Source organism: Podarcis gaigeae (assembly GCF_964106915.1).
Source record: "Podarcis gaigeae genome assembly, chromosome: 1".
In the NCBI taxonomy this organism is placed as follows: Eukaryota; Metazoa; Chordata; class Lepidosauria; order Squamata; family Lacertidae; genus Podarcis; species Podarcis gaigeae.
The window spans coordinates 111405882-111423383 of NC_139678.1; the positions used below are offsets into that span (position 1 = coordinate 111405882).

Sequence of the window (17502 nt, forward strand, 5' to 3'; positions counted from 1 at the left end):
TTAGCTGAGTTTCTGCCTACAGATGGTTGTGGACACACCAACTCAAAACTGAACTGTGCTGCAGCAACAGAATAGAATATTTGTGATTTCTCCAACCTTCCCACCTTATGCTATTGCGTAACCTGTTGTTAGTTTTGTTTGTTTTTTAAAAAGGTAAAGGACCTGACAGTTAAGTCCAGTCACGATCGACTTTGGGGTTGCGGTGCTCATCTCGCTTTACTGGCTGAGGGAGCCGACGTTTGTCCACAGACAGTTTTTTTGGGTTGTGGCCAGCATGACTAAGCCGCTTCTGGAGAAACCAGAGCAACACATGGAAATGCCGTTTACCTTCCTGCCGGAGCAGTACCTATTTATCTACTTGCACTTTGACATGCTTTCATTATCTGACGCCCGAGCAGTCTGAAGGCAATCCTGACTAAGGAAGTTTTTAAATGTTTAATGTCTTATTATGTTTTTATATATGTTGGAAGCATCCCAGAGTGGCTGGGCAACCCAGTAAGATGTGTGGGGTATAAAGTAAAATTATCGTAATGGAATGGGACGTCGCTATTTTCATCGGAGAAATGTTGGAGAGTATGTTATTTTACATCACTTGTGGCCCAGAGTGAGAGAAGTCTGTCTTAAGATATCAATGTATGAGAGACTGGCAAGCTGAATGACTTTCTTTTAGTGTTCTAAACCTTTAGAGGAAGACATTTTATTCCTCCTGCAACTTTGCAGGAAGACAGGTTCAGTATTCACCTTGATACAAATGACACAAAAGGCTAATTGTGTGAAACCTTTGCAGCAGCAACGGATTCTGGTGGAATTTTGTGTGTGTGTGTGTGTGAAAATTTCACAGCTCCTTCTCTGTGCCAGCCACGCTGTCATCCTCGGCAGTGTTGTCATTCCCCTCAACAGGATGGCTGCCCTCGTTTATCACAATCAGAAGGCATGTGGAGATGAAGAAAAGAGCAGCTTCAAAGACGTGAAGTCACATGGATAGCTAGGCCTGCAATCCTAAATATTCTGTCAGTGGCGACAGGCAGCCATTCCAAGGTCGGAATCCATTTACGTAGGCCAAGCTCATCTCTGTAAACTGATACTAATGCTTGGTGGTCATGTTAACTTTTATTCTACAGCAGGACTTTTTAAAAAAAAAAATGCAAATGAAGATAATGATTCCTTTAAAAAATAATAAGTCTCAGAAATACCTACTACAGGCAAGCTGACAATCTACCTAAGACAATTAAAAAATAGAAGATGCCACTTTTTGCAGTGGCGGCTGCATATTCTCCAACTTTTATCTGATGAAAATAGGGACATCCCATTCAATAATGATAATTTTACTCTTTATAGCCCACACATCTTCCTGGGTTGCCCCAGTCACTCTGGGTGGCTTCCAACATATATAAAAACATAATAAAACATTAAAAAACTTCCCCATACAGTGGTACCTCGGGATGCAAACGGGATCTCTTCTGGAGTCCGGTTCGCATCCTGAATGGAACGTAAGACGTGATGGCGCGGGTCGCGTTTTGCTGCTTCCACACATGTGTGTGACGTAATTTTGAGCGTCTGTGCATGTGCGAGCAGTAAAACCTGGAAGTAACGCGCTCCGTTACTTCCGGGTTGCCACGGAGCGCGACCCGAAAGCGCTCAACCTGAAGCACATTCAACCTGAGGTAGGACTGTACAGGATTGTCTTCAAATGGCTCGGGGGTTGGATAACTCCATGCCATCCAACATTTCCCCAATGAAAATAGGGACGTCCTAAGAAAAAGCAGGATATTCTGGGATCAAATCAGAAACCGGGATGGCTTCTCTAAATCAGGGACATCCTTGGAATATATGGACACTTGAAGGTTCCATGGCTGGTGACCCTTGGGACTGGTAGGGTGGAAGGCAAAGAGGGCAACTGTAGGTAGAATCTGGGCTAATGACAGGCAGAACTGACTAATTCTAGTTCTGTCCTTATCTTCCTTCTTGTTAGGTTATACAAAGAGTACTTGAGATGAAGGAGGTGAAGGTGACAGCTAGGGCCATCCTCTGGGTGGGATGTAAGTAAGAAGGCAGGAGGTGGGGGTTGGCTGAGGGCAGATTGAGGCTGGTGGGCAGCACCCCATTCCACTCTAATGAACCATCTTTCACTGATTTTTTGTTTCTAACACCATCCTATAATAAAGAAAATTCCCAACACAACACCCCCCCCCAGAGTATTTGAGTATTCTGCCTCAAGGAAAATAGTTTTGATAAAATAGCACAGTTTGTCAAGCAGGGATTCTACCTTCCCCTAGCTTGTCATTTGCTTTTTACCTAAAGCAAGTGTGGAGTTTTGTCCTTTGATGAAACAACATACTTTCATGAGTTTGTCCTGTGATGAAACAACAGTGCGAATTCCACCGAATTCAAATTGTTAGGCAGCAAAATGCAATATAATGAAATAAAAGAAACAATTAAAATGCAATTAAAAATCACTCTGCGTATTTAATGGCAGCACACCACAAACCACGTGGGTGAAGCTATTGGACCACTGGTGGTCCACAGACCACAGTCTGGGATCCCCTGGTGAATAGTGTATGCCTTGCTGGCAGATGGATGCTAGTGGATTCAAAATCAAGACATGGATTTCTGTTTTTATAGATTTAGCCACAATGAGAGTTCTTTATGTGGCATATTTTTTTCCTTTTCATACCCTCAACTACATCACCCTTAGATGCTTTTCATGGAATGTGAAAACTAAAGTATTCTGTTTGCCACAACATAGAGTTGCATAGATAGTGTTTTGAGTTGCTTGAAGGAAGACTGTCATTTTTTAAAAAAAGTTTGTGGTTGTTTTTTTTAAAACTACTGTAACATGGAAAAAAGACATTCCCTTTACCTGAGATTGCATTGCTAGAGATGTCAGATCGATGGATGAAATAAAGCATGTAAGGATGACTGGTGTCATTCATATACAATAGCACCCACCATGAAGCCCTAGACAAATGAGTGGAACAGAACTACATAAATATGCATTTGCTGCTTACTCTAAACTTCAAGGACACTGTGAAATGCAAATCTAGGGAAAGGCAGATATATGGATCATATCTCGTGTGTATTTTACTCCCCACATTTCTCTTTGTCTTGTTAGATAATGCAATGTTCAATTGTTTCAAGCAACAACATTGTAAAATGGTCTAATTTTCCCCCCTTCAGCTTATTGTCAGCTGTTCATTTAGAAAATCCTCCTTTGAATAATTTTATTTTCTTTGTGCAGCGCAGTTGTGATCTGCAAAGAGGATTAGCCATTGTGTGTATTCTGTTGTGGTGCCAATCCAATATACTAAGTCTTATGAACTGGCCTTAGTTGTAGATTTCTCAGATCCTGGCTTCATCTGAAATGAATGGTAGGCAAGCTCTATATGTTCTGTGTCAGCAAACATTTTAAGCTCACAAGTAAGCTCACATTTCTGTTTAGGGGTATATGATAGCCAGTAGGAAAGAGCTGCTAGATATTTTTTGGGGGAGGGGAGGGGAGGGGAGGCGGAGTTACAAATCTTTGTGGAGGTTGTTATCATTGGCCGGCAGTCCAGTGATGGTGAGGAGCATCGTGGATGAGTAAGTAGCAGGAAGTAGAGGATGGATGTGGTCGCTTATCTGGGGAATGCCTGCTTCACGCACCCTCAAAAATCCATGCCTGGGGCCACAGCCCCTCTGGAACTCCCCCCCCCCCACATGCTACACCCCTGCAAGTAATTGACTAAGCAGTTGTGCTATGATTTAAAAAAAAATCTTTTTGAGCAATTATGAGCCTTTCTATTTTTTAGCCTTGCAGCTTCCTCTTTTTCTGAAAAGAGTGAAATTCAACATTTTTAGAGGAATACTTCTTTTTTCCAGGTGAACACTTAAATAGCACACTGTCTGGAAGACAGTTTATTGGAAGCAAAAGCAAAGATGAAATTGAACTCCTGAGATTTGAAGAGAATATGCAATCTATTATCATTTCTGTATTATTAATGCACTTGTTGAGATGGGAATTAAAAAAAAAAGTTGCCCATTTTTTATTGGTTTTGCATCAATTCTGTGTGGTTTTCTTCCCTCTCCCTTCGTAATTTACCCTTTCCTAATTATTTAGGTGACATTTCCTTTAGGAACTTTCCAATCAAACCATCATGCCTAGAAGATTTAATTCACCTCTGTTTTGCATGGTGTTCTTTTCAATCACACAGTCAATATGTGCACTTTCATAATATGCTAAGATTATGCCCCACGTGATTTCTCCCCCTGCCCCTGAGCTTTAGAAGATGTTGGAGCCATGTTATTGCTCCTCTCTCACTCCTTCCTTGAGACATTTGCAGAAGGTTTTCAGCGCAAAACATCTGGAATGCTTACTGATTGAAATATGCTATAAAGAGAGGTAGATATTGGTGTGTGCATGCTGTGGTGGTAATTCTAAATGTAATTTGTCTGCTACATTGTAGCAAAACCCAGTTGTGCTATTTATTTGAGGGTGTTGAGAAACTGACTGTAAAAAGTTATATACTCCCCACCACAACCCCAGAAGCAATAGTTCTCTCTCTCTCTCTCTCTCTCTCTCTCACACACACACACAAATTAGTTTATATTAAGGATATAAGGATATTTTTTAACAGATAAACAGGGAAACATACATCTATCATCTCCACTTTCAATTCATAGAATCTTTTAGGCAGTTCCTTGTTAACTCAATGTATGGACAGGGCACCCTTAACACTCTTTTCAAAATTTCTCCACCCGTGTATCACCTCGAAAACTATTTTTGAAGCAGAGTATCAAAAGCACATTGGGTCCTCTGCCGTGCTAAGCTGAGCATTTACTAGACAACGGTTAGGATTTCGAAATGCTTTGCCAGGCACCGCAAATGATTTCCAGTCGAAGCCTAGAGCTTTTCAAAGGACACATTACCCAAGAATATAAGGGGATAAGTTGTTTTGAAGATGGCACATGCGTCACCAGATCTGTCTGCTCTCGCTTTCCCCCTTCCTTCCCTTGCATATTCGGAAAGACGATAGTACTACAGAACTCAAAGAACAGCTTGACTTTCTGACAGAAAAAGTCAAACTGCGGAGGCTCATTTCTTCCTTTGAAAATGACACGCATGAATCATTAGCACCTTTAACAAGTTGGAAAAGCTCCAATTTTATTTGGTCAATAACTCTCTTGACTTCAAATGGGAAACTGCAGCAGTCCCTCCCCTCCTTTGCCAGTTTTTGACGAGGCGACTTCTGCAAAACTGATGAGCAGCGAGTTCAAGGAAACACTGAAGAAAGTGGGGGGAACGACATATGGCACATTTCCTATTTCTTGAATTTCTTTGCTATTAACACTTCCTGGCAGATTTTGAACAGTCTTTGAATGTAGGGTGTGGGTTTCTTCTTTTTGGGTGGGAAGATCAGTTGATGATGAAGATATGCTGCCCTTGAGAAATCATTACAGGTGTTTAAACCCCATAAACTCGTGTACATGTTAGTAAAGATGGATAATTATAACTCCACCATAATTAAAAGCATACAATTTAGCAAAGAAATGAGACTGATAGCTTGCACGTCTCTAGATATAGACTCACTTAACCTTTCCCACCCCCCTGGGGTAGCTTCATCTGATTCTGTTCCCATGGTAATTTCCATGGCAACTACTTTGTTTGTGTTGTGTCTGTACTTGATAATCACTTTTGCATTTGCATCAGTGTTTTGTCTCCCTCCTACAGTTCATTACCCCTTGTAATGAGGAAGGAGGCATTTGATTCTTAGCGAGGACACACTGAATTCATACAGCTATCTGTACTACTATCTCTGTAATACTGCAGTGTGCAGAACTGCTATTGGGTGGTTCATTTATTAATTAAATTGAATCTAACATGAAGCACTGAGACTGTTCGTCCTGCAACAGCAGGCACCCTCACTGTCATTGCAAGAACATCTTCAGTTTAGCGTGATGATTTTCAGGGAGGGAAATTATTTCCTTCATATTACTTCAGTGTCATCTACTGGTTGGTGTCCCCCCCCCCTCTCGTGTGTGTGCAAGGGCATGCATGATTATCCCAGGTAGAAATGCTCAAATATAAAATAGCTGTCTCATATCTAGACTGAAAAGGTACAAGAATGTAAAATCTGGCAGATGTCCATTGAAAATCATTGGGGCTTGATAATTTCCTGGTTGCTGGTCCTGAATATTTTAAAGAAGACACACATTGAATTTCATAAGGTTATGCACATCACATTTATTGAGTTGTATATGTATAAGCAAATATTAGACTATGGCATAACCAAGGCCTTAGACAAGATAGCATTTAGGTCCCCTTCAGGCCTATGGTTCAATCTTTTTGTTTTCTTTTTAAAAAAATAGAATAGACTTGTACAATCTTGTGGTCCCTGGGGTCAAACACAGCCCATATACATGTGTTGAGGTTTTCCATTTGCTGAAGATTGCTTTTGTTTTTGTACTCCGAGAAAAACCCCCAAATCCTATGTCATATAAGCCTGGTTGGTGGCACTTGGCTTGGTAGATACCAAATTCAATATCCCAGATTCCACATAAGAAAAATAATATCCCCTTCTTCTGATAGATCGAACATACAAAATTTGACAACAGTTACTACATTGCTACTGAAGATAACCAGCAGACAAATTGTTTATGGACTGTCTTTTAGAAATGGAAAGTCACATGTTCATTTTAAAAGTTTAATTTCCTTCCATTTTTTGTTAAGTTTTATGTTCCTTGCATGACTTGGTTGTGCTTCTTTCATCTGAAAGTCCAGAGAAATGATTCAGATTAAAGGACTTTAATGTTGGCTAATTTTGGATTGCTCAGAAATTGTCTACTGTTTCTTTTTAAAATGTTGCTTTTAAATGAAATGATGTCTCTAAAGTCCACATGTTCATCTACAACATATAATTTTGTTGCGTGCGTACGTGCGCACCTACACACACGCAGTTACAGCTTTTTCTGCTACATTTCCCAAAAGGATCAAAAATCAAAACGATAAACAGTCTTAACTAGCCACAAATATGCTTTTGGTAGGAAATTAAAATTATTTGATGTACAAAGATATGGCTGGCAGGCTAAAAATAAGTACAGGAAGATAAAGAGAGAACAAAGGAGGAATGGGTCATAAGTGAATGACCAAAAAGCAATAAGGAAAGAGAGAGTGAAGTATAAGACAATGACACTGAGGAGAGAGAAGGATTTAGAGAACAGCCTTTGGTGATTACAGATGGTTGCCAATGCTGTTGAAAAAGTGCTCTGTGTGTGTGTGTGAGAGAGAGAGAGAGAGAGAAGAAGAAGAAGAAGAAGAAGAAGAGTTTGGATTTGATATCCCGCCTTTCACTCCCCTTCAGGAGTCTCAAAGCGGCTAACATTCTCCTTTCCCTTCCTCCCCCACAACAAACACTCTGTGAGGTGAGTGGGGCTGAGAGACTTCAAAGAAGTGTGACTGGGACTTCCGGAGGCGGCGCAAAATAGCAATGGCGGTCCTCTTTACCTGGTGAAGAGGGGCTCCGCGAAAAAGGGTTGTCCGCTACGGCAAAGCGGAGACCCGTCAAGAAAAACCGCAGGCAGAGCGAGCCTGCGGCCGTGGGACTCGGCGGGCGCCCAAAGCCCCCCCGGAAACGAAGAAGGGGCTCCGTAAGGGGCTCCGGAACGCGAAAGGGGGAGCGGCGCTGTGAGTTCATCGCTCTTTTCGTGGATGCAAAGCCGCGCTGCTGATGCTGATGAGCGCCGACCTTTCTTCTTGAAAACATCAAAATTGGCTGTTACATACCCGTGAGTAAGGGGAGTTAAACATCGGAAAATTTGGGAATTTGGTTGAAATTCGGCTGAAAATGGGAGGCGAGTAACAGGAAGTCCGTCTCCCGACCCTGCTAACCAGATTAAAGCAATTGCGCAGAAGAGTGCTGAAGCGCTGAAAGGGGACTGTAAAAGTAAAACAAGGGTGTATTTGACAGACTTTGTAGTGAAAAGACAAGCAGGAAATTTCTGTAAAAGTTGTGGATTTTATTTTTGGGACCTTCTTCCTAATTTTGAGCTAAGTGGAGTTAAAAGAGACAACCCAGCGATCGGGCTGTCAGTGTGCAAAGGGGAGCTGTCAAACTGCTGATACTGTTATTGGAGCTTAACTGATACATAGACTGAGACATTAACGTTTAAACATTGTTGCTGGGACCTTTCTTGACACCTTGTGGCTTCTCTTTAAGACAAAGAAAGCCTGTGGAAACTTCCTTTTGTGCTCTGGAACTATCAAAGACTTAACATAGGGAATATAAGAACTTCAATGGCGGATAAGAGCTCTCTCCTTCCTTGAAACTTTGAAATACCCCCACCTAGAGGATTGTGGAGATATAGAGGCCTGGGAACTGTACTTTATTGTGACTCTCTGTGGTTAAATTGTTTACACTCTGGACTTTGTCTAACTTATGAAACAAAAGAAAATTTGACCTTGAACAGAGGCAGGTGTGGAATGAGTGGTACAGGGAGAACAAGAGCAGCTAAAGCTAAAGAGAAAGAAAAGAAACCAGGGCAACTTGTCCAAACAACCCTATCTCATCAACGAAGATCATCCGTTCCAACTGTGCTAACAGCACAGGAGGTGGAATTTGAAGAGCCTGCTGCAGAGCCTGCTGCAGAAGATATGGCAACTGGAGGATCTGAAATAGTCCTGAAGCAAATTTTGGAACAACTTGGAATTTTAAATCAAAAAGTGGACAATCAATCATCAAAAATTGACCAAGCTACATCCTCTATCACCAAATTATCTGAGCAAGTTTCCCATCATACCCAGGCAATTGAAAAATTACAAGGGGCAACTACTGAAAATTATAAGCTTGCGGTGGAAGCTTGTCAAAAAGCAGAACAGGCGAACAAAAAGGTTGATGAGATTAGGGGGGAAGTAAGGCCTCTGAAAAGACAGGTAGGGGAACAACAAGCCTACCTGTCATTGGTTGAATTGAAAAGTAAGGAAAATAATCTCAGATTAAGGGCTATCCCAGAATTGGAGGAGGGAAACCTACAGGGATTTTTGACACTTTTGTTCTCCAAATTCTGGGGGATAGAGGAAGATAAGGATTTTAAAATTGTGACTGCCTTTAGACTGGGAAAATTGATAAAGAAGGACAAGTCCAGAGACTGTTTGGTTATTTTGAGATCGAGAGAGGAAAGAGACAAGATACTAGGCCTACATTTTAAAAAATCCTTGGAGACAGAAGGAAAAAAGGCTGAAATTTACAGAGACATACCTAAACACCTTTTGGACCTTAGGACTACTTATATAGATTTGACCAAACTGTTGAGATATAACACAATCCCTTATAGGTGGGAGTTTCCGCAAGGACTATCATTTACTTACAAAGGAAGGAAAGTAAGAATTAAAACACCGGAGGACCAACAGAAGTTCCTACACGACCACGAGGAGGACCTCCAGAAAGGAGCTGCAGCTTCTTGGCCTCCACCACCACCGGGACCATCTCCAAAGCCTACACCGTCTGGATCTGGACCAACACTACCACCTCCGGGATCGGGGGGAAGCCTAGACACCCCATTGTAGACCCACCAATTAGACCAGGATGTCGCTGCAGCTTCTTAGTTGGAATATAAATGGCGGAAATTCTCCGGAAAAAAGAAGAAAAGTATTTCATATATTGAAAAAAGAACATTTGGACATTATTTGCCTGCAAAAAACGCATGTGACAAGGCTCCACAGAAAAGTGTTAATTAACAAAAGACTAGGCCAAGAATTTATATCTTCGGATAAAGTGAAGAAAAGAGGTGTGGTGATATATGCAAAGGAGAGCCTGTCACCGAAATTCTTATTTAAAGATGAACACGGCAGAATTTTGGCGATTGAAATTCAGACACAAGGAGAAAAATTTCTGATATTAGGAATATACGCCCCAAATGAAGGAAAATTGGAATTTTTCAGGAAGCTGCATGAGATTATGCTGGACTACTTAGACTATAACAACATCATCATGATGGGTGACATGAATGGGGTTGTGTCTGTAAATATGGATAAGTCGCAAAGCGCTAACATAACGAAAGATGGCAGACTACCTAAAACTTTTTTTTGAAATGACTGACAATGTGGATTTGATTGACATATGGAGGGTTAAGAACCCCCTAGGAAAAGAAGGGACTTTCTTTTCTGAAGCTCATCTGACATGGACACGAATCGACCAAATATGGATAACTAGAGGACTGGCACCCAAGACTAGAAAGGTGGAAATCTGTCCAAAAACCTGCTCCGACCATAATGCTTTGAAAATGGAATTGAGACTAAATACAACCGGATCCTTCAGATGGAAAATGAATGACACCTTATTAAGGGACGATAAAATTGTTAAGAAGGCCCAAAAAACTTTGAAGGACTATTTTGAAATAAATTTAAATACTACTGTGGAAAAAAGAATAATCTGGGACGCAAGTAAAGCAGTCATGAGAGGGTTTCTAATACAACAAAATACGATCAAGAAAAAATTCTGGAATGAAAAGAAGGAGAAGATATTGGAAAAGATAAGAGATGGAGAGAAAAAATTAAGATCTAGGCCAAAGTCGAAGGAGGTGCTGAGAGAAGTGAAATTCTTCCAAGCACAGTATTTGAAATTGATAAATCAAGAGGTGGAATGGAAAATTAAACAAATGAAACAAAGATCTTTTGAATCAGCAAATAAGTGTGGGAAACTGCTAGCATGGCAGTTGAAAAAGAGACAAAAACTTAATACTGTTACAAATCTAGAAATTGATGGAAGAATGGTTCAGAAACCCGAGGAAATTAGAAAGTGCTTCCAGAGATATTTCAAAGAACTTTATTCACAAGGGCCACAGAAAGATTCGGAGGTGGACCAATTTCTTAAAACCAATGGATTACAGAAAATACCTCAGGAAATGAGAACAACCCTGAATAGTAATATTACACAGCAAGAAATTGAAAGTGCCATTCAGAACCTACAATTAGGCAAATCTCCAGGCCCCGACGGACTTACCTCCAAATACTATAAGGTTTTGAAAGACTATTTGATACAGCCTTTGTTGGAGGTTTGTAACCAGATCATGGAGGGGAGGAAGGCACCGGAAACGTGGAAAGAAGCCTTCATCACATTGATACCCAAACTAGAAACTGAAAAGACCCAGCTGAAGAACTACCGCCCCATCTCACTCCTAAATGTGGATTACAAAATTTTTGCAGACATTTTGGCAAGTAGGTTTAAAAAAGTGCTTAATGAAGTGATCCATAAAGACCAGGCTGGCTTTCTCCCTGGTAGGCATTTGTTTGGCAACACAAGAAACATCATCGACATTTTGGAACTTCTACAAACAAAACTAAACACTAGAGCGGTGTTAATTTTTATTGATGCGGAGAAAGCCTTTGACAATATTTCCTGGATGTTTATGAAGAAAAACTTGGAAGGGATGGGAGTGGGGCGGGGGTTTGAAAATGGAATAGAAGCAATATATTCAGAACAAAAAGCGAAATTGATAGTAAACAATGTGGTGACAGAGGAGTTTAAAATTGAAAAAGGGACACGGCAGGGGTGCCCCCTATCCCCCCTATTATTTATTTCAGTCCTGGAGGTGCTATTGAACATGATTAGAAAGGACCGGTTGGTACAGGGAATTGAGGTCGGAGTGAAACAATATAAATTGAAAGCATTTGCAGATGACCTGGTATTAACACTGCAGGAGCCTGTCTCTAGTACTAAAAGAGTGTTAGAATTAATTTCGGACTTTGGTCGGGTGGCGGGATTTAAGCTGAACAAGCAAAAAACTAAGGTTATAGTAAAAAATTTGACAAATACAGAAACAGATGAGTTTGTGAAAGAAACAGAATTAAATGTGGTTAAAAAAGTAAAATACCTAGGGGTGTATCTGACCTCCAAAAATTTGAATTTGTTCAAGGACAACTACGAGAAATGTTGGTTAGAAATCAAAAGAGATTTGGAAACATGGTCAAGATTGAAACTTTCCTTGTTGGGCCGAATAGCAGCTATAAAGATGAATGTATTGCCAAAAATGCTATTTTTGTTTCAGACCCTACAGGTCGTGGACAAGGTGGAATGCTTTGGAAAGTGGCAGAGGGATATTTCTAAGTTTGTTTGGCAGGGCAAAAAGCCCCGAATAAAGTTTAAGATACTAACTGATGCGAAAGAAAGAGGGGGATTTGCCCTGCCAGACTTAAGGTTATATTATGAAGCTGCAGCCTTCTGCTGGTTGAAAGATTGGATTTTACTGGAAAACACTGATGTCCTAGATCTGGAAGGGTTTGACAATGCTTTCGGGTGACACGCATATTTGTGGTATGGCAAGGTTAAAGTGCACAAATTGTTTAAAAACCACATTGTCAGGAGAGCAATTTTAATGGTCTGGACAAAATATAAAGACTTATTGGAGAGTAAGACTCCGAGGTGGCTCTCACCGGTGGAGGCCAAGGCACGTAAGAGACCTAATATGGAAGCCAATTGGCCTAAATATGGGGAAATTATTGAAAAGATTGGAGACAATTGGAGGTTGCAGAGCTTGGAAAAATTAAAAAACAAGGTGCGAGATTGGCTGCACTATGCACAAATTCAAGAGGTCTTTAAAGTAGATAAGAAGGTTGGATTCCAGGTGGAAAAATCGAAACTAGAGACAGAATTGTTAGAACCAAAAAGTAAACTACTTTCGAGAATGTATAACCTGCTGCTTAGATGGAATACTCAGGATGAGACAGTCAAATCCGCCATGATAAAGTGGGCGCAGGATTTGGGGCATAACATTATGTTTGAAGACTGGGAAAGGTTATGGAACACCGGAATGAAATTTACGGCATGTAGTGCCTTGAAGGAAAACATTATGAAAATGATATACCGGTGGTACATGACCCCAGTCAAGCTTGCTAAGATATATCACCTGTCTGATAATAAATGCTGGAAATGTAAAGAGGCGGAAGGGACATTCTTTCACCTCTGGTGGACCTGTCCGAAAGTGAAGGCCTTCTGGGAAATGATTCATAATGAACTAAAAAAGGTACTGAGATTTACCTTACCTAAGAAACCAGAGGCCTTCCTTCTGGGCATGGTGGACCGGAGAGTGTTTAAGAAGGACAGAACTTTTTTTATGTATGCCACTACAGCAGCAAGGATTCTGATTGCAAAATACTGGAAGACACAAGATTTACCCACACTGGAGGAATGGCACACGCAGTTGATGGACTATATGGAACTGGCCGAAATGACTGGCAGAATCCGAGACTTGGGAGAAGAAACATTCGAGGAAGGTTGGAGAAAATTTAAAGACTATTTGGAAAAACATTATAAGTTGTATGAATGTTAAAAAATGCACCTTTTAGGAAATCCTAGCTTCAGTAATGTTAAATTTAAGAAATGGAAATTAAGGTACAAGGAGTCAGAGATAGAATAATGAAACAACTTTATTGTGTTAAAATGAAAATGTACATGATTTGGGTTATAATATATTTGAAATTGGGCAACATGATAAAAAGGAAGATACAATAAGTATTGAAATAAGTTAACAAATTGCAGACGTTATGTATTACAGAGAATGCAGGGTTGGGAGGATGTGGGGAAGTCCAACAGATTTGGAAAGAAGGGTAAGAAAAATTTGTAACTTTTCTTTATTGCTTTTATAATACGTTCTTTATTCTTCTTTCTGTATTTTATAAAACTAATAAAAAATATTTTAAAAAAAAACAAAGAAGTGTGACTGGCCCAAGGTCACCCAGCAGCTGCATGTGGAGGAGCGGAGACGCGAACCCGGTTCCCCAGATTAGGAGACTACCGCTCTTAACCACTACACCACACTGTGAGTGTGTGTTAATGTTTCAACTAAATGGGAATTGGAAGTTTTTGCAGTGGGTGGGCGCACTCTTAATTTTGCACTATTGTCATTCCACATTTAAAATTGAAACTATGTCCAGAATGAAAAGGCTCTGAAATGGTTCTCTTGTGATTGGAGCACAGCTAATGAGCTCCTCTGTGAAATTTTGGAGAATTTCATTTGTCCTCCAGAGAATATTTGGTGAAATCCCACCCGCTGCCCATTTGGCAACACGCTAATCATTCTTTGGGGAGGCGTACAGCCATAAAAGGCAGATTTAGAGGAGAGTGACCTGTTTGCCCTCACTAGCACAAGCCAAGATGGTGCCTCAGGGGGCGTTACAATGATGATGTAGAACGGAAGGTAAGAGGCACTGAATTATGGCAACGCATAGGGCACTGAATTTTGAAAGCCCAAAGCTTTCAAGCTGCCACTGCAACAAAGTACTTTCAAAAGCCCTGAAGAAGATCATACTTGAATATCTACAATTCTGTTTAGGGAAGTTTTTAATGTTTGATGTTTGATTTGATGTTTGATTGTATTTTAAATATTTTGTTGGAAGCTGCCCAGAGTGGCTGGGGAAACCCAGTCAGATGGGTGGGGTATTATTATTATTATTATTAATAATAATAATAATAATAATAATAATAATAATAATAATTTCCATGCAAATGCATGGGGAACCAGTTCTTGCAAACATAGAGCATTCAGTGTTTCTAAAAGACAAAAAAAGAAGATAAAAAAGAAAAGAATTTTGGTAGCCACTTTTATAAATGGCATTTGGGGGTATTCTTGGAATCCTTGGCTACACACTGTTTATAGTTCCTTTCTTTTTAAAATATAATTGGTAGGCTGTTTGAGATAAGATAAGCTTATCTCAGGGAGGAGGACCTGCATCTCACTCATGAGAATTTCCTGAAACATTATTTCACTTTGATAATTTTCTAATGCATTTTCTTATCTCATTAGTTCATGGAGAATGGTTGGGGAAATGCAGGATAATATTTTGGCACAAAATTATTAATTATCACATGATGTACACACTAGAACAATAAACACTGGTATATCCATAGGTAGGTAGGTAGGTAGGTAGGTAGGTAGGTAGGTATAGATAGATAGATGATGATAGATAGATAGATAGATAGATAGATAGATAGATAGATAGATAGATGATAGATAGATGATAGATATAAAAGGTAAAGGGACCCCTGACCATTAGGTCCAGTCGTGGCCGACTCTGGGGTTGTGGCGCTCATCTCGCTTTATTGGCCGAGGGAGCTGACGTACAGCTTCCGGGTCATGTGGCCAGCATGACTAAGCCGCTTCTGGCAAACCAGAGCAGCGCACGGAAACGCCGTTTACCTTCCCGCCGGAGTGGTACCTATTTATCTTCTTGCACTTTGACGTGCTTTTGAACTGCTAGGTTGGCAGGAGCAGGGACCGAGCACCGGGAGCTCACCCCGTTGCGGGGATTCAAACTGCCGACCTTCTGATCAGCAAGTCCTAGGCTCTGTGATTTAACCCACAGCGCTATATAGATTTCAAGCTATGTAGACAGGTCTTTTGTGACCTATATTGTGACCTGGTTGGAATTATGTATATACTTAGAATCAAATGTATATTTAGCACCTTTTTTTCTTTTTTAACTTACTGTATTTATGGTAACAAAGTGCACAGATAATTTAAAAATGCATGTCCCTGGGACAACTCATTTAAAAACTACAACCCAGAAGAGGTCATGCTGCAACACATCTACAAAGGGAATTAGTAGCTCTATAGCAGGCACGTCCAACACCCTAGTGACTATGATCTACTCCCAGTATAAAAATACTGGCAGTGATCTATCTATTGTCACTGGAGGGAGGAGGAGCGTGCGTGGGTGTGTGGAAGGGGACGATTGTCCATAGTTGTTGAGCTTTTTTAGGGGGGGGCAGGGTTCTTTAGCTTTTTTGGGGGGGGAGGCAAGAGTAGTTGCCCTTTTCTTAAGAGGGAAGGCAACATTGTTGAGCTTTATTTGGGGGGGGGGATGCTGTAAACGCTCACATACAACGATAACAGACGTGTGCAGCACTACAGCCAACTAACGTCTCAACAATTGTTGGAAGAAGATGACAAAAGAACGCACAATTGAGGCGACGGAGGGACAGAGCGAGGGGGCAGGGGTGGAGACATTCTTACAGGAGATTTTTCAATGAGGAGATCCCGCGTTTGACCGCGATCAACCGTGAATTCCAGGGGATCTACCTGTCGATCACAGTAGACCGGTTGGACAACCCTGCTCTATAGTATATTGTTAAGAATAGCACGGTGACAAGAATAATAAATGTTGATTTAAAATAAAATGCTGTAGCTCAATGTTTTGATCTGAGCTAGAACTTGAAGAAGTTCACTGGCATCTGTAAATGAAACCAAATGTTCTGGGGAAATGGCAGTTTGTGGTGCCCCAAAAGGGTGCCCTTGCCCTGTCATGTTTTGAATTGGTGAAAGAAGAAAAATTCTTATCACCATAAGACTTCTCCAGCAGTTTGAAGACCAACCCCATCTCCTTCCACAATATGAGAAGAGGGCCGTCTCTGTACACAAACAGGCCTAGCAAATCATTAAGAGAAAAGGGGAGTTGTCCATTTCTTGAGAGGACTTTCTGCCTGTCCACTGAAGCTGCAGTCCTCAAAAACATATGTAGATGACTCATTTGAGCACTATCTTCTCCATGCACTTGTGCTTGAGGGATGACTTCCAAAAGTCATTGTGTGAGCTCAAAATATTACACAAGGAAATACCCAGATTTTATAGCGTACGAAATACATCATTGATCTTCCAGAGTTGATTTTGTAATAACAAAGGCTTCTGCACAGTGCCTGCTGTTGATGTGGCTATGAAAATAGCTTAGATGAACTACCTTGTCTCCACTGCTTACTGCTGATCATCAGTCAAACTGAAGTGACTTTGGCCTGTTAGCCAACACTGAATTACGGCACTGAGCATTTTTATACACCGCCCCCCAACATCCTATTTTACATGTTTGGCTTGACATGAAGCTCAAACAGACATTAAAATAGAAAAAAAAGAAAAATCCACAAAGATCGAAAGGCAGATAGAAAGAATTATAAAACCAGCCACTCCTCCTTCCAAGGGAGACAAGAAATGAAAATGGAAACAGTAACTTTGAGCTATAATTGCCTCTATAAAAATACAGTTTCGGGGATGCACTGACATACAGATAAATCTCATTGCTTAGAACAAAGGAAGTTGGAGGTTCCAATGCAAGTCTCAAGGAAGGGACCAGAGTTGACTGCTACCATGGGCTATGAATCAAGAAGAACTGGGTCAGATTTTTGTCAACTCTAAAATAAGATGAAAATTTATCGGTAATGGAAGAGGGAAAGATAGTAGGTGGAAGAAAAGCACAAACTAATGGAATCATCTGGTTTTTAAATCCAGGCATCCTCCACACATCCTTTTTATTGTGCATTCATGATGATTTGTGATCGGGATGGGATGGGATGGGATGGGATGGTTATTCACAATCTCACTTTTCAGTACTGTTTGCCGCTTGCAGGAGTGGCATATTGTTTCATTTCCAATCAGAGTTCTCCAACGGCTTGACTTCCATTCCCTTGTCTCCTGTGACAGACGGATGCTATCAACATGTCCTGTACCTTCCTACAGAGCTCCTGAAACTTTTTATAGCACACCTGC

The 17502-nt window shown here is 40.7% G+C and overlaps 1 protein-coding gene across 1 annotated transcript in view; it reads left to right on the forward strand.

Moving 5' to 3' along the window:
• Positions 1–6649, forward strand: part of LOC310851781 (uncharacterized protein) — a gene marked incomplete at its 3' end in the record, with an annotated part of 102670 nt that extends 96021 nt beyond the window's left edge. The window contains exons 4-6 of the mRNA XM_083754464.1: positions 1973–2039; positions 3859–3968; positions 6566–6649. Coding sequence (XP_083610590.1) covers positions 1973–2039; positions 3859–3968; positions 6566–6649 — 261 coding nt within the window. The remainder of the gene's footprint in view (positions 1–1972; positions 2040–3858; positions 3969–6565) is intronic.
• Positions 6650–17502: the final 10853 nt, after the last annotated feature.